This window comes from Mustela nivalis (genome assembly GCF_964662115.1).
Source record: "Mustela nivalis genome assembly, chromosome: 3".
Taxonomy (NCBI): Eukaryota; Metazoa; Chordata; class Mammalia; order Carnivora; family Mustelidae; genus Mustela; species Mustela nivalis.
Window position 1 is genome coordinate 129,794,954 of NC_139022.1, and position 23,298 is coordinate 129,818,251.

At 38.3% G+C, this 23,298-nt stretch overlaps 1 protein-coding gene across 5 annotated transcripts in view; it reads left to right on the forward strand.

Moving 5' to 3' along the window:
* GABRB2 (gamma-aminobutyric acid type A receptor subunit beta2) overlaps positions 1-19,057 on the forward strand; it is a 243,787-nt gene extending 224,730 nt beyond the window's left edge. For all 5 annotated transcript variants that reach the window (XM_082724355.1, XM_082724354.1, XM_082724357.1 and 2 more), the window contains one exon: positions 13,003-19,057. In XM_082724355.1, the coding sequence (XP_082580481.1) occupies positions 13,003-13,350 (348 nt within the window). In that variant the 3' untranslated portion in view covers positions 13,351-19,057. The remainder of the gene's footprint in view (positions 1-13,002) is intronic.
* The last annotated feature ends 4,241 nt before the right edge of the window (positions 19,058-23,298 follow it).

The following is a 23,298-nucleotide window of genomic DNA, read 5'->3' on the forward strand; positions in this document are numbered from 1 at the left end:
TGAGCCACCCAGGTGCCCCAACATATAATGTATTTTTATCTCCAGGGGTACAGGTCTGTGAATTGCCAGGTTTGCCCACTTCACAGCACTCACCACAGCACATACCCTCCCCAATGTCCATACCCCCACCCCCCGAGAGTTGTTAATAAGAGAAGCTACCCTAAAGGAGCGTGGCAAGGAATACATGCCACAATCCCTGTACAGTGCTTTTAAGGACCTGGAATACAGGATAGGGGCCCACTAAACATTGACCTCAAGTATTACCTGTGAATTCAATGGATACTTCTTGCGTCCCTCTCCGACATGCTCCTTGCCCTCACAATGACCACATCTTAAAGGGAGGATACACTTCCAACAAGCATCTATGGAAATAATATAAGCAAAAACCAAGACAGTGAGGGAAACATCTTCATTGCCGTGAGAGGATATATCAGAGGACCTGACAGAGTGGGGTATGGTCAAGGAGGACTTCCCAATGGAGGGAACATTTTTGAACTAAGCTGTGAAAGATACAAGCTACATACGAGTAAGGAAGGATGACTATGGATCCCCTACTCTCTATTATCTGATGACACAAACATTAGAAAGTCCATGGTCCTATTAAGAAACTGTGTGGAGCTTATAAATACTTTTGTTGTAATTAGATATTTGCCATTCATATTTGTTATGAAGGCATTTGTTCTGTAATCATACTTCCCTTAGCATCAGTTATTTTGCTCTTACTGTATACCGTGGGTACACACTTATAAGCACACACTCTAAGTTATGGGGACTATACCACTTTTTTATTTCTGCTGAGTCACTTTTCACTGGTGCCTTTCTTTAAGCACAGTTACTAGATCCAGTGCTGTTCAGTGCTAAAAATGTGTCTCAGTTCCCACTCAGAGGATCTGGTAATCAGTGTGAACCCATGCACTCTCCCCCTCCAGCCCACCTCTGTTCAAGAGACCCACTGCAGCACCACTTTCATGCCCCCTGCCATTCAAGAACCAAATGAAACTCTAAATCCATAGAAGAAAAGATCCTTGGCTGTGTTCCTGGCATCTCTGTGGAGATGAATATGCTGCTCCTTTCTGTTACCCTTTTGCTCTGTGTTCACTGGAATCCTGCCTATCTGGTCTGCATTAGGTCAGCTTTTTGGCTCCTCGCCAAGTTAAATGAAAAACAATAGGAGACAGTGGGTAATGTTCTTTGGAGGGAGAAAGTGTCTCTAATATATGGAAGTGGAGCTGCTGATAGTCTAGATGGTTTGTCTGTTTTTGTTTGTTTGATTAGAATAGGCTAATTCTCTTTTCTGAGTCAATATCATAGATGGGGAGGGAACTCTCAGATTTTTAACTGCATTAAAACACTCGTGCCTTGATGAGGATAGAAACTAAAACTCGACTTCTTTGCTTTTAGATGACAAATAGAAGCAGATGGTTATTTCCCTCTGACACAGAAGTGAAAAAGCAATGTGTGGTTCTGTATGCCTAAACTCCACCTTATGGGTTTCAAAACCTAGTAGCAAGAGAAAACCATGGGTCTTCCAACAACCTGGGGTAATTATGGACCACAATCTTTAAGTCAAATATAACCTGCCAGTGAGTCTTGAAATTTGACCTGATCGATTGCCACAATTTTTATTCACTATTCTGGGCTTTGGAAGCTAGAAAAGCCACCCCTCTTCCCTCTTAGGAACATGCACTGTTATCACCCTTGACAACATGTGGAAACCCCAGAGGGAAAATGTAGCTCCCTTTTGGTAAAGTTTATCCATTTTTCTCCCTCTCCCTATGCCTGTGCATTAGAAACACTTGACTGGTATGTTTGCAGCTTGCAGAAAGAAACCAAAACAAATGCTCTCTATTGGTATTAGTTAAAAATGGATTGGGAAATTGTGAATTACTGGTTACATGGTGTGTATAAAAATCTTTAGCAAGTCATCACCCAGAATGCTTTGAGTTGTATGAACCAGCTAATAAGAAGATTAGATCAATTGTTTCTCTCCAGCCTGGGACTGGAGTTAATTATTCAGATGGAAATTGAACTGGAACAAACCTTTACCTCTCAGGACCTGAGTTTCCAGGTGTTAAAATCTTTGAATTATCAGGACTGGATGGGCAAATTCTCACATCTACCTCAAAATTTATCGAAATAAGACTCAGAGTTTATATAAGCTCATTTTAAACCTGGCTCCATTCCACACATCCTAAAGATGTACAGTAATACAAGGCAAGTCCCTCCTTTGGATGGAAGAAATGTCCATTAAAATTAACATATGGTGGATACAGTTTCCTTCTCTTCTTCCAGCTTCAGGGAATTTGAGTATAATTCCAATCTTTTATATTTTTTCCATGCAATTAAAACAACTCCTGACTTTCAACTTCGGTTGAAACAGTAGCTTTATTTATTAAATTGGGAAGAGGAACCCAGAGAGAATTCTATCAGCCTTCCAAAAGAAATTAGTCAATTCATTATATATTTTATTAATTTACTTTATTATTTAATGTAGCAATTTGAATGTAGTCTCATTTCCCCTAAATTGAGCATTCGTCCTTCAATCTCAATCCAGATATTATTTTTAAAAATACATGAGCTCTGTCATTTACATATCATTCTTAATAAATTCCACATAAATTAACACATATATAGAAAGGAATCATTTTCCAAGAAAAATAAATTTGATTCTGTGAAAGTAAAAGGCCTAGAAGAGATTAAGCCACAAAAAACTAAGAAGCCTACCTAGGAAGTTCAAGAACAGAGAGATACTGCAGAATTTTTCACCACAAGGCCCTACACAGTTAGGAAAATGAATATAATACTAGCATTGGGTCTAGATCACAGTTTCTGTTTTTGTTTTTCTATTATGTCCAATTAGACCACAGTTTTGAAGGAAGCCCCAGACCTACAGAATTTTTGCTAGGCAGATTTTTCCCTATGTATTGTTCCTATGTTATGCCATGAGTTTTTTTGAAAAGGCAATAAAGCTATTCATAATTATAGATTAAATGGAACTGAAAGACAACATTTGTATAAATGATACCTACAGTGACTGATATAGAAGACCATAGGCTGAACCCTTAGATGTGATTTTGACCACTATAGTGATGTTTAAAAATTTGGATTTAAATGTCCTTCAGGCAGGCCTGTATTTTTTAGTTTCATTTACTACAGGGCCAACTTATTCCTATTCTCCATTACACCTGCTTCACACCTTTGTATGATCTCCCTAGCCAGATTTGAATGTATGATCCTAGACTTAGTCTAACCCACTAGTAATTCCGTTTAGCAAGTTTTATTTTGAATATTTTGTATCAAGTATAGTGGTCAGCATTGGGAATATGTAAGCAATAAGATACAATCTCTGCTTTCATGTTTGCTATCATGGGATGGGGGGCTGCTGGGAAGGAGGGCTCAGTTGGTAATAGAGGATTTTACCTGGTGGAGGAGGGTAGCAAGGCTCTCCTAAGTCCACCTAGACTTTCTAGAGCAAGAAAGAACACTGAGGCCCAGAGCAAGCAAGGATTAGAACTAGCTCTCATCACTGAAGTCAGTGTTCTTTCCAGTCTGCTTGTGGGTGTTGAAAGGGATGTATGAGAAGGACCAGAAAGAGCAGGACCCTCAGTTCACTTGGTGGCTCATGCTTGCTGGAGGTCTTCTTACTCATGATCCTGTATTAATCACAAGTTTTATAAAAGCCTTATCCTCTGGGGTCCTTTTCAGAGAAACATCATATTCTTCTCTTTTTGTTCCTGAGTTATCCTTACTATTTCATCTAAAAACTTCGTTATCATTTGAAGGAATAACTTAAAACCTCATTGAACTCACATGATTCACCCAACTCGCTGGATGGATTTGTGTGTGTGTGTGTGTGTGTGTGTGTGTGCCTGGAGAAGAATCTTATCACATTGTGATGACCACAGAGTAAGATTTCCTTAACAGTAAATCAGCTGACTAAGTAAACCTTGAGATATGCACTCCTGTGATCTACCTATGAAAAATTAAAAATTGGAAAACTAAACAGCAATAACTATACCTACCCATATCCTTTCTGTAAGTATTTCTCCTCATGTGAAAATAGTAGAGAAAGTATAGGATTTGAATCTGCGAACATAAATTTAAATGATTGCTTTATACTTAAAAAACTTTAAGCTACTTACGAACTTCTGGATTTTGACAGGAAGGGTTGTTTATGAAGTGCTAATAGGACTAACTTTATCTCATAATGTGGCTGTAAGATTTCGAACACTTCACAATAGCATAAAAGAATAAAAAAAGAGTAGAAATCTCAGTCCTTTTTTTTTTTTCTTACAGTTTTTATTTAAAAATGACCACCCTCCTGCAACTCCCTGGGTAGTTAGTTCATCTGTATTTTCCAGTATTTCTGTTCCAGATCTAAACTCCAGATTTGGTTACTATTTCTCCATTTATTTTGGTGGAGGGATTGGCAAAGATATTAGCCTTTTCTTGCTCTCTTAGATTCTCCATTTCATATTCTAGTTGGGTGAACTTTCTTTTCCCTCTTAGAATATTAAATGCATATTAGGTGGTTTCTGAGTGTTTTTCCTTTGAAAAGAGTACTTTGGATATTCCCAGAGCGTTAACAGTTCATTGCCTTAGCATTTCAAGTTACTCAGGTCACAGTATCACTTCATGGAAGATAAAGCAAGATCTCCTATCCAACTAATCACAGCCATTGGAAATTGCAGAGCTAGAATTTCTTGGAGTTTTACAATTTCTCACTCTTCTCTTGATGATAGGAGTGGTGAAGTGGGATTTAAAAGAGACCCATTCTCACTTCCCAAGAGAAGGGTGCAATGCTGCTGGGCCACAGAGGGATTGATTTGTTTTTCTATATAAGATTATAGGACAAGGACATTCTTCCAGAGGACACATCTGTCAATGGGAAAGGTGCAGAAAAGGGAGCAAGAAACCTGAAACTATAACTGGAATTCACAAATTATATAAAAATAAAGTCTGCTCCTCATTGTTTAATGTGATACCTTTAAAGCAAAACTGAACTCTGTTAACCAAAGCATGGGGGAAAAAAAATGTTGGGATGAGAAATGGAAAGAAGGAAGAGAAAACCTCTGAATCCCAACGTTTAACATGAATTTACCCTTGTTTGAACCATCAGCACAGTGGTCAGTCTGGGAAATAAGTCAGCAGAGAAGTCCATCCTTCTGCCCAATAGAATGACTGAATCAGTGTGCAAACTGCCTTATTCACAGAGGATCATTCACAAGAGGCTCTGGAATGCTGGAGTAAATAAATCAGTCTGTTTCCAAAAATTTCAGCCTTTCCTTCTTGATTAAAAAGCAAAATAACTCCAGGTAAGGCACAATTTTCAGAGAGATTGTTGAATGGAAAACAGAAGACTTTATTCACACTGGCCTGCTTAATAGGGTCTCTCCAAAAGCCCTTGTGGTCAGGAAGGGGCACTTGTGAGTTAAAGTTCAAGATGAGAAAGCAAACAGTATAGATTCTTGGACTAAAACAAGGCCTTGGCATAGCTCTTGCTAAAGCAGTTTATCTGCAGAGAATGACAGTTTATTCACTAGTCTCCTTTCCTTTTCTTTCCCTTCATTTACTTTTGCTTCCTTCTCGCTCTTGTTTTAACTGCTACCAACAAATTTCTCACAGCTTGAGTAAGTAAAAATGCCAAGACATGAAAATTTGATAAATATTTTATTATGTTTTCCAGAGCAATAGAGATTGCTACATGATCTTTCTGGTAAGGGAAGCTAGGTCTTGTTAATATCTTAATCAGAAAAAAAGAGTTTAGTGTTTTCTCCTGTGTCTCACTGGTCAAGTGAAGAAAAAGGCAATTAGGAAATCCACCTGGGCAAGCCTGAAAGGTTTGTGTGGAGACCCAGTTTCAAAGATGAGCTAAAGCACATGACAATTGCTATTCTTTGCATTTTCTGGAATGTCTGCACTAAATACACCACAATACAGAGATTGCATTTCAAGATGGCATTGAAGAAAGTCTCAAGATATGCAATTGTATTGTTTGATCATTAGAAGTAGGAACCTTGGAACAAATAGAAGAAGTGCTAGCACATTCCATATCAACTCTGGGCAGATCACTAATCATCCAATATGGGAATTTTGGATTCTTTCATTTGAAAATTTTCATTTTCAAAATGAGAATATCAGAAATAACTTTCTCATAGGGTTATTGTCCAAAGTGAAATATTACAATTGTAATATTAAGTATAAAGCCCTTACTTATTGCACTTATTACAAAGAATGTAATAAGTGTAAAGCCTTACAACAGTGCCTACCTCCAGAAAATAATAAATGGAGCTCACATATGCTCTCTATGAAAGCTGCTTTTCAACGTGGTGGTGTAGACTGTAGTCAGAACTTCAGCTTTTTCTTCACTTCTCAAGGCCTCTGCTTCTTCTTTATTTAAAGTCATGCCCTTCTGCTGCTTCCAATAGACTGATAGTTTTCCAACTGTGAATTCAACCCCACAACCTGGCATCACCTGGGATCTTGTTAGAAATGCAGATTGTCGAGCCTTATTCCAGACATACTAACACGGGAACTCTGGGAGTGGGGCCCAGAGACCGTTCTGTTTTAATGGCATTTCCAAGGGATTCTGATACGTGTAAAAGTTTGGAAACCACTGAAACAGACTATACCATCCACCAAACCAAAGAGATACTGAGAGTGTTGGTTCCTAGTTAGAAATTGTCTCTGGGAGGGCTGATGAATAGTCAGACCACAGATGTCTACTCTACTTAGGTGAAAGCATTGCAGTTAACAAGATTTTACAACAGCTGTCATCTTTGTGACATATGTAAATACAGACACTCTTATTTATTCCTCACTAAGGAAAATTTTGCAAGCCTTCAGATGACTTGCCCCTATCATGCACTGAGAAGGCCCTCTTTGATGAGTTGTAGAGTACACATGGGTTTGGGGGCTACTGCTGTACCTCAGCACAACACAGTAAAAAAGACCAGATTCTTTTTTTTTTTTTTTCTTTCGAAGATTGTGTTTATTTGATAGAGAGCAAGCAAGCACAAGCAGAAAGAGGCACAGAGGGAAAGGAAGAAACAACTCACTTTCAAGCAGGGAGCCTGATGCAGGGCTCGATGCCAGGACCCTGAGATCATGGCCCAAGCCGAAGGCAGACATCTAACCAACTGAGCCACCCAGGGGCCCCCAAAAGAACAGGTTCTAATTCTTGCCCCAATTCACTGTGTGAACATATGTTAAGTTTCTTAACTTCTCTGTGCTTTATTTTCTGAATATGAGATCAGTACTTGGCCCACAGGGCCACTGGGATAACTGAGAGGTCAATATGTGATATGATTTGTCCTGGCTTCAAGTGGCTACTCACTAAGCTCCCTTCTCTGGGGGCAGAACGAGGCATCCATCATGTAAATGGCCAGGGCACTATGGCACATCTGTTTCCAGATTTCAGACACCTGAGCATGACACTCCAGCAAGAGACCTATATAAATCGAGAGCAAAACCTTAGAGCAGAAAGGGAATTCGAGAGGTAGTCTCCGGCAGTTCCAATCTTCAGACTGGTATTACAAAATTAAATCCACCTTTTAAGACTTTTTTTTAATTTATTCATTCATTTTAGAATGAGCCAGTGATAGAGCAAGTGTGCATGCACAGAATTAGGGGGGAAAGTGGGCGGGCAGGGGATGGGAAGGAGGGGAAAAGAATCTCAAACAAAGCCGGAGCTGAAAACCATGGAGTCCCACATGGGACTTGATCTCAGGACTCTGAGATCATGACACGAGCCAAAACCAAGTGTCGGACCCTTAACCAAATGAGTCACCCAGGCCCCCCCAAATCCACCTTATTTATGACTCACAGAGGAAATTGAGTTACTAAGGGTCACAAAATTAATTTCACTCAGTCAGCATTATTTATTGAGCATACTATGTGCCAGGCACCATGCCAAGTGCTCGGGGATACAACGATGAAAGAGACAGACCTTGTCTCTGCCTTTACCAAGAAGTGTAGTCTGGTGGGGCAGACAAATAATAAGCAGATGATCTTAATGATGAGCATTATGGTGGAATGTTGAAGAGCCATGAAAAAAGACAAGCCAGACCCTTTCCCTGCTCTGCCACACCAGCAATGGAGACAGCTCCCTCTTTCCTTGGTAGTCAGGAAGATGCTGGTGGATCTGTGAATCCATGAAGACTTGTGCCCCCTCTCCACCTATGAAATGAAAGGCAGCTGCTACTCATCTCACCTCAACATTCAGAAGTAACTCAGCCTAGACTTATTTATTATATTTAATAAATGTATTATGCATTATAACAAAAACATGTTTAGTGTTTACTTTGTACTAAGCCTTGTTCTCAGCCCTTTACTGAAGCCACTAATCAAAGCAAAATTAAATAATCTGATGAATTCAAAGCTCTGGTTTGCTCATACATTCCATGGCATTAAAAGAAAAAAAAAAAAAAGAATGGCAGTGGAAGATCAAATGTATTCATTTAATGAATATTTATTGCTTTTTAAAAGCAAGATCAGTCATGAGTTTTTGAGTGTTTAGTTTGTGCAAAGCGTCCTAAGTGTTTTGCATGGGCTGTGTTATTTAGTCCTCTCAAACAACTCCAGGAGACGGATGTTGGCATTTCCCCCCACTTTACCTGTAAGAAAAATGAACTCAAAGAAGTTGAATGATCTGCCCATGGTTTCAAAGCTAGTGCATGGTTCAACCCAGAATCAAACCCTGGGTTGTCTGAGTCCAGAATTAGAACTTGGAAACACTGTACTGTATCTTCCCTTTTAGTAGAAAACTGACACAGTTCCAGGTGTTAATTAGGCCATGATTGTGTACCTAAAAAAAAAAAAAAAGTCCTCAGAACTGGTGATTCCAAGGCAAGTTGGGGAAGTGGATGCTGTGGTGTGGAGTCAGGGAAGAGAGGCAGCTCATTTCTGAGGAGGCACGTAAAAAGGTCGGCATTACCTGGAAGGCTTTAGATAGGACATGAGAAAATGGTGAGAAAAACTGGTTTTTCAGAGAAGGACAAGGTGGGGTAATCAGAGCAGTGTCTTAGGGCTTAACTCTGATGTACAACCTATTAAACTACAACCTGCTTGAACTGCCTTCTTCTTGTTCCTGTTAATTGGGAAATAAATTAGAAATGAAGGTGGTTATACTTTATATGTCTCCACTATACAGCCCCATGGTGAAGGCTGAGAGTTTTCTGGAAAAGCATTATTTTGTTTTTTAATTCAAGTTCATGTATTCCTTGACTATTAGTGACCTTAATTGAGACTATCCAGGTAGTCAGATTTTGAGGTTGAAGTATCCTAATGTAGCACAACTTTGAGCACCTTATAAACTGATGCACAGGTTCAATCCACCCCCACCCCTCCCCCACTTCAGCCTGAGATCTCCAGCAGTGCTGAGATGATGATGCTCACCTACAGAAAGCTCATCACCTGTATCTACTCCACAAACACTGCAAGAACAATATCCTTACTGTTTTTTTAAGCATAGATACTTAATCTATTTTCCCAGCCCACTAGCATCTGTGTATCCCCTGCATTTGTAGCCTGTCATGGCAATCTGCTTGCCTGGTACTTCTGTTTCCCAAGTCCTTTCCACATACCTATCTCAGTTAATCTCTCAAAACTCTATTCTCACAGCTGAAGAAAACTAGCTTCAAGGAATTAAATCACTTTTCTGGTCACCTGGGTGGCTCAGTCAGTTAAGCCTCTGACTCCAGGTTTAGGTTCAAGTGATGATCTCAGGGTCTGGGGATTGAGCCCTGCATTGGGCTCCACCCTTAGCCTGGAGTTGGCTTGTCCCTCCCCCTCCCCCTCTGCTCCTTCTCCACTCTGTCTTTCTTTTTCTCTTTCAAATAAATAAATAAAATCTGAATGAAAGAATGAATGAATGAATGAATCACTTTTCCAAGGTCAAAAATAACAAACAGAACAGCCAGAATGCCAATCTTCTTACTCTAAGTCAAATATTCTTTCTGGAGACTGTTATTGGACCAGCAGCCAGACCAGCAGAAACGCCATCTTCTTCAGCACTGTGATGATATTGGCACAGTGCCAGACACACACTAGTGTTCCATAGATATATTTCTTTAATTTTTTTTATTAAAAAATAGACAATAGGCACACATCAGTGGCTCAGGCAGTTGAACATCTGCCTTTGGCTCAGGTCATGATCCCAGGGTCCTAGGATCGAGCCCCACATCAGTCTCCTTGCTCAGTGGGGAGTCTGCTTCTCCCTCTCTGTCTGCCTGCCATGTCCCCTGCTTGTGCTCTCTCTCAAATAAATAAATAAAAATCTTTATAAAAATATAAATAAGTAAATAATAAAGCTTCAAGAATAATCTAACAAATCTTGAATTTCATAGATAACAATATAGAAACCCACTGAAATCAGTTGAATTATCCAACTTAGAACAAAGTTTCCATAGTAAGAGTCCACTGCTCCTGTTATTTATTTATTTATTTATTTATGTTGGCAGCAAAGCAGTTTATTGAGTGATAGTATAAAACTCCCAAAGAGGGAGGGGACCCAGAAGGGTTGCTATACTCCTGTTACTTTTATAATGCTTATTATTATTGACTTGTATTTTTACCTCCGCCAAGTCTGATAGATAATCATAACTATTCTCAATAGAAGAGCAAATATGCTGGTGCTTAGAGACAGGGAGACTCCTAAACATTGTTATGCAGAGTGGCCAAAGAAATTTTGCTACTCAGTTATTTTCCAGGTAGTAAAAATAAGAGTTAACAACCCAGAAGAGGACAGAAAATAAGCACCCAGTCTGAAATCATGAGGGTGCTAGGTTCCCCTCGTCCATCAGCTTCATTTTTCTTGAGGATTGTGAAGTCATACTTCTCTCCCCCATGCTGTGCACTCTAATAATCAAGGTTTGGGTTTCACCTCTACCATTTAGTAAATATGTGAGTTTGTGAAATTTGGTGAACACCTTTACCGATGACCTAGGAAAGAATTCCTTTTCAAAAGTTGGTTGTGAGACTTCAGCAAGTTTCCACAAAACCCTGGTACCTGGTACATGCCTTTGAATATTTGCTTTCTTCCCTGGAGCCATTGGATCCATCACTAAAGCCATTACCTGGCCCTTCCTTGACAGAAGTGTTTCAACATTTATTGGGTTTCATTTCCAAATCTTAGAAACTTATATGTCCACTAAGCAAAATATTACCATAAACCAAACATACAGAATGTCTAATCAGTGGACAGAGATTAATTGGTCGATTACTAGGTTCTAGTGTATTTTATAGCTTTTATTTCTCAAGAGATTTTAGATTTTAATTTATAATACAGGGTCATTAAACCGCATTTGAAAGTTAATTGTTAGTATATAATCTTAGCAGGCTTACTTTTACTTATTGCATAATTCATGAAGCTCAAAACACTTTATCTTCCAGTTAAGTGTTTGGTTATATCCCTTGCTTCCATATATCATCATTATCTACTATTGACCATTTTTCTTTTATTTTATATTTTGAAATTTCACTGGCAATTGGCATATCCTGATTCTCCACCAAAATAAATGTACTCTGTTATTAATAATAATGTGTTACATCTAGGTTTTATTGTCTATAGCAGTGGAGAACTCTTAAAAATAAGACACACAAATCTCTCCTTCTTTACAAAACAAAACAACAAACAAACAAAAAAACTTTACATGGTCATTTAGTATTTAGGTATCACGATGTCAGTGTTCATTCTTTTCTTTTAGCTTAGCCAAATAGAAATCACCCGAGAGAGAAAGGGTCACCCTGTCTACTGACCACCTTAATTCTACTCCCTAGGCCCAGAATCCCACTTCGTGTAACCAGCTTTGGACTGACTCTCTTCTTCTTGAAACCTGCCTCCCTCCCTCCCCTCTCAAGTCAGTCTCTCACCCCACTCAGCCCTCGTCCAGGCACAGTTTGCCCAGCTGCTAATTTTCAAGTTCCTTGTTGTTCTGAGTGCAACTGCATTTTGGCAAAATCACATGATGCCTGAATTGCTATTGTCAAAACTCTTCTTTTACCCTCTTTATATTGACATAGCAAATTTAAGGTGGTATCTTGTAACTGTGGGTATTAAGAAGCATAATCGAATGAAGTTACCTGAAAATGTCTCTGGCATATATAGCAAGTGTTATCTACTGTTTTTAGTTCTGGTTTTATCATGAATTCATCTGTAATTAAGCTCTTATTATGAGCACGATTCAGTAATTAATCCCTTACTACTAGTTCATGCCTAGTACAGTTTAATTTTGTATGTATTCATATCAGAACTGTAAATTTTTTATAGTGTCATGACTTCTAATTCTCTGTATGCCCCTAAGTAGAAGCAACGAAAATGGTACTAGCAACAGTCTATGATATCATGATGTCATTACAGAAATCCTCTAGGGTTACACTGTCATACCACTTAATAGATGGAGACACTGAAGCTTGTGTAGCTTACAGTGATGGAGCCACAGTTCAAATTAGGAATTCACCTACTGTCATTTAAGTAGTAAGTGGCAGAACCAAGATTTACACCCAGACACCTGGCTCCTAAACCTACACACCCAGCTAGTATGCTCCTCTTCCTTCTTCATCTCTTGAATGACCACTTTGAAACAACTTGGTAATTGACAGATCTTTGGAAAGATGATCATTAGCATGGTGAATGTCAGAGTACCTCTGATTTTTGGGCATCAAAATTATACCCATTAGGAACCCATTGGAAGATATCTATGAGATAGTTAAACTGTGAGACTTGAGCTTTGATCAAACTATATTCTCATCTCAGAGCACAACCTGATGATCGTCAGTGATCTCAAATGGCTCTAAATGACACACAGATTTGGGGGCCATGATGGTTGTCAAATGATGAGTCATATCTGTTTGTAATCCCTCTCAGATAATGTAATCTCAAAACCAGTTCTCTTGGCCACGCTGATAAATGCAACCTAGCCCACATATCATAGTGCCTTCTATAATTAGCACCAATAAAGACTTCCCATTTTGATCATCATTTCTGATTCTTCTTCCTTGCAGATGGACCCACATGAGAACATTTTACTGAGCACTCTTGAGATAAAAAATGAAATGGCCACATCTGAGGCCGTGATGGGACTTGGAGACCCCAGGAGCACAATGCTGGCCTATGATGCCACCAGCATCCAGTACCGGAAAGCCGGCTTGCCCAGGCATAGTTTCGGCCGAAATGCCCTGGAACGACACGTGGCACAGAAGAAAAGCCGCCTGCGGAGACGCGCCTCCCAACTGAAAATCACCATCCCCGACTTGACTGATGTGAATGCCATAGATCGGTGGTCCCGCATATTCTTCCCAGTGGTTTTTTCCTTCTTCAACATCGTCTATTGGCTTTATTATGTGAACTAAAACATAGCCTCCCATGGGAAGCAAGGACTAGATTCCTCCTCAAACCAGTTGTACAGCCTGACGTAGGACTTGGAAAACACATCAATCCAGGACAAAAGTGATGCTAAAATACCTTAGTTGCTGGCCTATCCTGTGGTCCATTTCATACCATTTGGGTTGCTTCTGCTAAGTAAACACTAGGTCCTTGTGGTTTTCCATTTGAAATGCAAGTGATTTGTATACATGTTGGCAAGACTGTGTCTGAGTGTTCCACTTTATCTGCCTAGTGTGCAGGCTATACAGAGGGCAATTATTTAGAAGACATTCTTAGAGGGCTCAGTAGCATTGCCAGTCATTTTTCTGAGAAGTGGTCATACCCAGATACTCCCCATCTTCATTTCTAACGTTGGCCTGCTGTTGAGATGGCACTGTGCTTATGAAACATTATTTGCAATGCCATGCAAACATGCTTACTGAAGATGGTCTATGCCTGGTCTTATTAAGGTGATAATGGTGTCATGGGAAGATAATTCCCACTGGATTCCAGAAGGTTCTCAAGTAGTTCAAAGGGGATAGGGAGACTGCAGACAAAGACTCGGTAACCAATTTGGCCAGTCTCTGCTTGAGCCTAGGGAGTCAACACTGATGTCTTCCATTGTGACAGTTAGAAACGGGACTGCTGAACATTATCATGCATGGTGGCCAAGAAATGTTTCTAAAAAGCTATTTCCTCGGTGGTTAAAATAAGAGTTAATAATCCAGAGCAGAGTGAAAACAGAAGTGACTGTTGTAACAAAATTAAAGCAAATGAGCAGCATGACCCTTATCAGCCCCACGCAGCATCTGGTTTATACATATTTTGTACACAGCAAAAGGTCCAGTGAGAGAGATTTTTTTCCCCCAACTTCACAAGCTTTTGATAGCAGATCTAAAGAAGTTTTTACAGTTTATCTAATCAAAAGACAACCACAAAATAAAAAAAGTTAGCAAAATTAGAAGTATCTTAGATGTAGGTTAGATTGCGAGTCATTCAAATACACTAACATAGAGCACAGACAAAGCTAGCAAACAGGTTGATCCTCTCAGACAATGTCAGCTGTCTCTACAACATTTCCCTGTAAGTTTATTTCTGAATTTAATAGGGTATTTCAAAAGAAGGATTTGTTCGTTTCTTTAAAGGATTAATGGTCCTTTCCAGCTTTTCTTGTTTCTGAAATCCTGATTATATTCTTAGGAGACAGACAAAGTAAGGCTTTGAAGAGATTGATTGAACTACATTTCCTTATGTGCAGCGAAATTCACCTTTGTATTTTTCATAGCAAACAATACTTAAAGGATTATGTGCACAAGTAGAGTTAGTTTGTGGGTTTGTTGGATTTGACTTTTTAAGGATGCTTATATAGTGTATATTGCAATTGACCTAATGAGAGAAAATATGAAAAGTAGTGTAGCATAGGATAAAAACAAAGCCACATTAACATGATGAATGTTATGAGCCTCAGTCGATATTATAGAAAAATATGTAACTGATAGGCAGGCATGATGTATTGTTTTTATCCAATTTTTGAATTATGCCAGTGTGATGTTTTCTATACTAATTGGACATATGCATTCATATGTAAGACAGGAAAGAGAATAAGCTAATATATTTTATTTCTATCAATGTGAGGTTCATACTTTGTTTTCTTGGAGAAAATAGTGAATCGCTAATTTCTCCTTAAAGTTTGATTTGATTGAATTTTTTCTTGGAGGATGACTTTGCTATTTCTATTTTAAAAACAAAAACACTTATTTTTCAAAGTAACATCCCTAATTGTGCATAGTAGCCAAGGCCAGTATTTGCCTGTGGATTAAATGTATGGTTTTTCCCCCCTAATAATTCAGCAGCTTGGAATATGATGGAGTTCTGATGCCCTCCTATTCCAATTTTCAGAGAGAGGGGGTAAAAAAAGGGTTTAGCATTCAGTTTTCTAAATTTTCTCCAAGATGGGAGGTATTTTTTTTCTCCTTCACCAGCAAAGGGAACTCTGGCCTTTATTTTTTGATTATACACTTGAACACCTCTGAGTATGGTCTTTGGGCAGAATCCAACTAAGTTTCTGTTCATAGGCTCAGAGTAGAAATTCCTCAAGCTTCTCCAGGGATACGATTTCTCCTAGGCAATCATTTTAGGGCATCACTCTAATAAAGGTGCCTGTCCCTTGTTGCCAGGGGTTAAAGTTTGAGTAACATATATCAGGAAGGAGCATATCGATAACTCAGGTGCACAACTCCAAATTCCATTCTGGAAAGGTTTTTCTAGAGACAACTCAGAGCCCAAGTCTAGAAATGGGCTCTTATCTGCAATTATCATAAAAGCCATAAAAATCCTTGATATTGTCATTTATGGTTACAACAAAATTTCAATGTCCAGGGAAGTCACCACAGTAATCTAGATCAAAGTGAGACACGAAATTTTGCAACATGAGCCTCAAAAGCATGTGACCAGGGATTCATTTCTGCTCACAGTGACAAAACAAAACAAAACAAAACAGAAAAAGGAGAAACATGGGAGCTTGATACAGATGCTCTAGAGCAAAATTCATATATTGGCATTCAATAGCCACATAGGTAGAAACGACTGATTCATCCTGCCCAGAGATATCAGTAGATGTAGAATTTAATTTTAACTCTATTTTTATTGTAGTTGAATTGGATTGTAGTCACCAAATTGAGGGCGGGTTGGGGAGGGGTGCTAGATCTCATAAATCTTTGAAGACCAGTCAGCTTGATATCCAGTGGTTAAATTTAAGGACCACAAAAATGTGTTTTGGCAATTCTGATATGGTATTACTATCACTTTATACATATATATATAGTTTTCTTTTGATTATGAAACAGCCAGATAGCCAGCAATTAAGGTGTTTTTCATCTTTGTGAAATTCATAGGCAAATTCTGACTCTAAAATGCACAGTCTAAATGAAACCTTTGATCTCAATCTGTATATATATATTGTACATGACTGCTAGTAGGTATGAAATGCATTTTCAGAATTGAAAACTCATGCAACATAATCATGTGTTTGCATAAGGAATGTTACAATTCTTTCTACTGCAATTTAATAACAGGGGAAAATACTTAAGCAGTGCCATCTAGACCTTTTCTCTTCTCATGTCTTCAAAAGCAGTGCTAAGTAAAAATAATAATAATAATAATAATAATAATAAAAATGGTTATGAACCAAAAGACTTTACATTCTAGCATTAGGAACACAAAAAGTCTGTCAGCTTATAAAAAAGCACAACACATAGAGAAAGTTCAGTGGAATGCAGTGGGAAAATGAATCATGTTCATTTTAAGCAAGACCTGCACTAAATTGACAACTAACACAATTTCCATTTTCGATAGGTAACTGTGTTCCAGTTTTATGATTAAATTCATCCTCAACAACAAAAACAGCAAAACAATCAATAAAGACAGGTCTTACAACATATCTACATGTATATATGTGTATATATAGATCCATGTAAACATACATACATATATATGCATTCATATGTTGGAAAACAAAAGGAGTAAGCTAATATGTTTTATTTCCTTCATTAAACCAGTGTATGAGTATTTTTAATTGGCAGCCAACAAATCAACATATTGAAACTAGTAATACAGGGTCCTGAGCATTTCTCTATCAGCAGATCAATGCCTACAGTTCTTATGAACCATTGCACAGTTTGACACTACAATAGTACTGTACCTCAGAACATCGGGAATTAACTAGTTCTCACATTGCTTGTCTACTTGCTCTCTTTTTCAAGGAAACAAATAACATTGTCTATTGGTGATTTAAAAACAAAGTCTTAAGAAAACAGAAAATGATTAAAAAAAATTCCTCCTTGAAGGAGGTAAAAAAAAATAAATAAATAACTAAACCCCACCATGTTGGTTAGGGCAAATACTCTTAACTGTAGCAATCATGCCATTTTGCTAAGTGTACAGAGTCCATGTAATGTGAGCAATCATAACTTTCACTGAGCGTGTGTAAATATTAAAACAGATTTCTTAAATATTTTTAACTTCTAATTTGTATTTTATGGTAAGGCAACGTGCTAATTCTGTTTATGGCTTAAGTTCATGTGTTATAATATTATGTAAATAATTCAACATGCTGTAAATGACTAGTCAATAGATACAAATAATTGTTTAATTTTTTCTTAATTTTTATTTATTTTTTACTAAGTACAGTTACTGCAGTGCCCCAGCAGAGTAATTTAAACACCCTTTTGCATAAATGGTTTGGGATCCCAGACAGAAGGGTTTCAATTTGTTGTCACACACACAGCCACACACATGTACATGCACATGCGTGTATACACACACACACACACACACACACACACATTTAAACACACATACTCTCACTTTCCACTCACTTGCTCCCACTTTCATCCCCTTTATGGGAAATGCTGTAGTGTTTATGTAGTCAATGTAACCACCAAGAGATAGCCTTAGAAATGGAAATGGGAAAAGCAGAAGTGATCATTGATAACTTGGTAGAGTTTTTTATATGTCAGAGTTCAAGAAACCAAAGGTTGTAACTTAAATCTCAATTTTAAAAGAGTAAAAGTTTATATTGATGGCACTACAGGAAATAAAAGTGCTTATTATTCATACCTGTTCCAGAAATTTATTACACATAATACACACAGACTTTTTTTTTAATAATAGCATTTTGTCCTTAGATAGTATTATTCCTTTTAACCAAAGACTCCAGAATTATTAAAAAACAAAAAAGGAAAGAAAAAAGGAAAAATGGGAGAAAATTTAAAAAAAAAAAAAAGACTGCTTTACACCAAAGGTTTAAAAAATATTTTCCAAATACACTAGGAACATTGTAAAAACTAGTAAGGAGCCAACAGAATGTGAATTAAGATACTGCCCTAAAGAAATCATTAAAAAAAAAAAAGCAGCAACACCCTTAAATAATCTATTAGTTATGTGAAAATTAAAACATTTCTGTGGATATATGCAAAATTCTGACATCAGATTTTAATTTGCTTTGAAAAGTTCTTTTGTGATAAACATAAATAGATCCAAAATGATGACAAAACTTTGTGTTTTTTAACTTTCAAAACCAACTGTCTTCTCTCCTGTCAACTGTCTCCTAATCTGATGCCCATGTGTGTGTCCTTGTAGCACCTGGAACAAGTTGAGAGTTCCATCAGCTTGTATCTCTTCCTTTTCTGTTCAGCAATTTGAGTTCAACCATGGTCACTTTAAGCATAATTATTCCAAACAAAGTTGCCAATGATTTAAATCCATCGCATTTTCAAAATTTTATTTGCATGGGTGTTTAAATAGTTCTGTTATGAATATTGTCCCTGCACAGTTCTGAATTGTCCTTTTATAAAAAATGATATTCTAGTTTCTTCACAATGTAGTGATTATCAGCCTTACTAATTACCTTGTAGCCTTTCTTAATATGCACATAATGCACATTTTCCAATGGCTAGAAAATGCAAAACACAAGTGAATATCATTGCATCTATTTTCATGTCTTTCTAAAAACAGAACTACTAAAATCTCTGGGATACATGAGATAGTAACAAATGAGGATTATAAATGAGTAGCACATAAGAATTATTTTCTTGAATTTAAACTTACTACAGCCAGTTTCAGCATGTAAATATATAATAATGTTGGCTAGTGTGTAATTCTTGAACTAAGAAATATAAATAAAACTTAAAAGGACGTGTGTGTGTAGTTTCATTGGGTTCAGATACATACATACATATATAATCTATTAGTAAGAGCCAGTTTGTAGAATCTCAGCTTTTGCAAGAAGCAACAGAAAGCTTCAGAACTTGGGACTTGCTGTTGGGAAGATTTGAGTTGGAGCTCAAACTTGTCACATATTAGGTATATGACTGTGCAGCTACTTAATCCATCTGTAAAGCAATGATACAACTACAGCTCCCTCATAGGGCTGTTTTAAAGATGAAATGTAATAACCCATAGAAGTCCTTAGTACCCTACAAGACACATGGTAAGTGGTATGTAAACAGTAGATACTATTGTTTTTGCTTTTGTTAATTATCATCACTAGAAGAGTTAGCATATATATCACAAATTATATTATATATAAACTTCACAGTAATTATTAAATGTTCTCTTAGGTATTTTGTATGAAGGATAATTAATTTAAAAATTGGCTTTAAACATGAAACATGGTAAACATTATGGTAAACATTATTCATTTAATATTCAATACATATCTGCTAGAGACATTATGCTAAGCTCTGTAAAAATTTAGTACTTATTTAATCCTTACCATATTCCTCAAGTAAAAGACACTCAAGATCAGAAAGAGTTTGCCTGTGAGAGTGAAAGGACTTGAATTCCTACCCAGGCTGGTCTCATCTCCAAATCCTCGTAAATTCTTTCCACTTTACCATTAAATATGGGCAACCAGGCTTATTCACCTTTCATTCCTTTTCGTCATTTTCCAAGAAACATTTGCTCAGAGCTTGCCATCTACCAGATCTTGTATTAGTACTGGAAAAACAGAGGTTGAGCATACAAAACCTCTGCCCAGTTAGATTATGTAGCACCTCTCAAATGAGTGGGAACTCTCCTAAAGTAAGCAAATCATTTGGTGACAAGCTTAATGATTTTCACCTCTCATGACTTTAGAATGTCCCAGCAGCACCCGATAGACACTATATGTAAGGGAAGCATCATGTCAGGACACACTTGTCCAATAAAGTTAGGATTGAAAGGAGCTATTGTGACCAAAGAATGAATACCACCAAAAAGACCCAATTATGGAATGAGTGAAGAACCAGTTCTCAGCTTGCACTGTATATTGCAAATTATGTAAATCTAGACATGCAAAAGATGTGCATTTGCGGTTGATGCTGCAGTTTCTGCATTCGATCCAGCAGAGAGAACACAAGTATGCTCAAATACATGAACATGTTCACATAACTGGTGGGCTATGTGTGTGTGCACACACATAAACTCATGCAAGTAGCGGGATGGTGAGAGAGCTATGATCCTATGGGTGTGGCTCATGGTTTGTGACTTACCTTGGGAAGAGAAAGCCCCAGACATTCCCCACAGAAGTGGTGATCAGAAAGGGTAAATTCCCCTACTCATATTCCAAACTACTATGATATATTCTTTTTTATTATTAACATATAATGTATTATTTGTCCCAGGGTACAGGTCTGAGAATCATCAGTCTTACACATTTCACAGCACTCATGATAGCACAAACCCTCTCCAATGTCATTAACCCAGCCACCTTTTCCCTCCCCTTCCTATCCCCCAGCAACCCTCAGTTTGTTTCATGAGATTAAGAGTCTCTTACGGTTTGTCTCCCTCCCGATCCCATCTTGTTTCATTTTTTCCCTCCCTACCTACCACGACCCTCTGCCTTGCCTCTCAAATTCCTCGTATCATAGAGATCATATGATAATTGTCTTTCTCTGATTGACTTATTTTGCTTAGCATGGTACCCTCTAGTTCCATCCACGGTATTCTTTTGATAGTATTCCATTGTGTATATATATATATATACCACATCTTCTTTATCCATGCTTCTGTTGATGAGCATCCAGGTTCTCTCCATAGTTTGGCTATTGTGGGCATCACTGCTATAAACATTCAGGTGCAAGTGCCCCTTTGGATCACTGCATTTGTATCTTTAGAGAAAATACCCAATAGTGTTATTGCTGGGTCATAAGGTAGATCTATTTTCAACCTTTTTTAGCTCTTTTTGAAAAGACCTAGCTCTGGATTTCTACAGTTCTATCTGTGAACTTTGTCTCGGCTGGATGTTCTTGCTAATCTTCTGAAAGAGGGCTCTGTTGCAGTGATTCTGAAATGTCTTTGCCCGAGGCAGAATTGTCCCGCCCTTGCCAGGAGCTAGGCTAAAGCAATCTGCTCCGGTTCGCTCTCGGGGGGACCTTTTGTTCCCTGAATGCTTTCCATTTGGTTTTGGAGGAGGGGAATGAAAATGGTGGCCTCCTAGTCTCTGGCCATAGGAGCCAAGAGCTCAGGGCCCCACTCCTCAGTGTGCCCTCAGAGACAAGCAGTCAATCCCTCCCATCTACCTGGTCTCCTGCCATGCTCCAGGCCCGCCTGCTTATGACCGAGCATTTCTATCTCCGGTGCTTACCCTGACTGGAGTCTCCAAACTCAGCAGATTCCTGCAGTGCACTCCCATGCCACTCCTCCTGGAGGAGGAAGGTAAGCCTTGCTGGATCTGCCACTTGTGGGGTCTCTGCTCAAAGAGTACTGGTCTGACTGTGCCTTGGACCACGGTTTAAGGTAACCCCAAGCTGAGAGCACCCTCCTCAGCTCTATCTCTGCAGCTGGCTTCCCCACTCTGATACCTGGGAGCTCTGCTATCTTCAGACATCCCGGTCTTTTTGTGTCCCTGTGGGTCCTGAGACCACACTGTCCCCCCAAGGCCTCCACCCCCGACTTAGCATCTCAAGCAACATCCCTTAGTGGAGCAGACTTCTAAAAGTTCTGGTTTTGTGCTGCACTGCTCTACCGCTTGCTGGGAGCCAGCCCCTCCCCCCGTGGTCTCTCTTCCCATAGGTCACCTCAGAGTCAGTTCTCTGCATGTCCTACCTTCTGAAAAGTGGTTGATTTTCTGTTCCTAGAATTGCTGCTCTTCTTCTTTTCTATCTCCTGTTTAGTTTATAGGTGTTCAGAATGGTTTGATAACTATCTAACTGAACTCCTGGAACCTGATGATATTTCAGTCTCCTGCTTCTCCACCATCTTGCTCCTTTCCAATTACTATGATTTCTTTTTTAGAACACTTCAGATACCCTGGCTCTCTTCTGAGACTTTTTCTAATTCTGAAATATCACACATCATTTTTCTTGCAGAATATCCCTCTAAACCATGAAATCTTCCCTCTGGAATAATACCAGGTTAGTAGGAATACTTCTCAGGGATATCAACAGGCATAATCAGTCCATAATCTTTGATTTCCTCAAGCAGACAGCTACAAAATAATATAAAAGCATTCTTATCCCCATGTGATGTAATGTGTAATGTGACAGAGGATTAAACAAATGTTCAGCCCTCTTCCACTTTACCCACCATGGTACTAGAACCACTCCATGGTTCTAGAACCAAAGAATGATCATAGGGTGGTAAGTTCCATATAGCCCCAGATAATTAGGTTGGAACTAATGGTCAGTAGGGTAACAAAGAATGGTGGGTCTCCTTATCAATGTATTGATTTGTATATATTCTGGTCTTTTCTCTTGTTTCAAGTAGCTAGCTAGGACATTAGCATTCATTTATATATTTAATTTTTCACTTCAGATATTTTTATTAGAAAGAACAGAAGAACATACTGAGAGACAATACTTAGTGTTAAGTACTGAGGAAAACGAATGTCTTTGAGGGTGAAGAGAAAGAAAAGGAATTTCTCTCAGATTGGACAGAAGGGTAGTTAGCAACATGGCAGTAGAGATTTGCACACAGTTCAGTGGTGATGACCTGAGGAAATGAAAGACCTCAAGGAAAATGGTATAATGAACCTTGGGAAGGCTGCCTCTGGCACTGACCTAGACATGTTTATAAAGTAACAGAGTCTTGTGATCATGGTGAAAGCATCCAACAGGCTGCAGTATATCAGAAGAAAAGAAACATGTTTTTTCCTAAATAGAGTCATTTAAGAAATTAGATTCATTATTACATTTCCATCTGGGACCTACTGTGCCCTTGGTCTCTCAACCCCAGAAAATAGTATGAGAAACAACAGGATGAATTTGATGCTAGATCAGCAATACACTATTTCTAGGACTAGCTGGTACAAAGTAGGCATAATTGATTTCAGTTCTGAAAACTAGAAGGCTAACAAGAGATAGAAAATTTGGCTACATAATGAATATATCTCCCATTCTATGTTTTAGAAACTCAAATGTGTATACAGCGCTTTATAGGATTATAAAAAAAAAAAA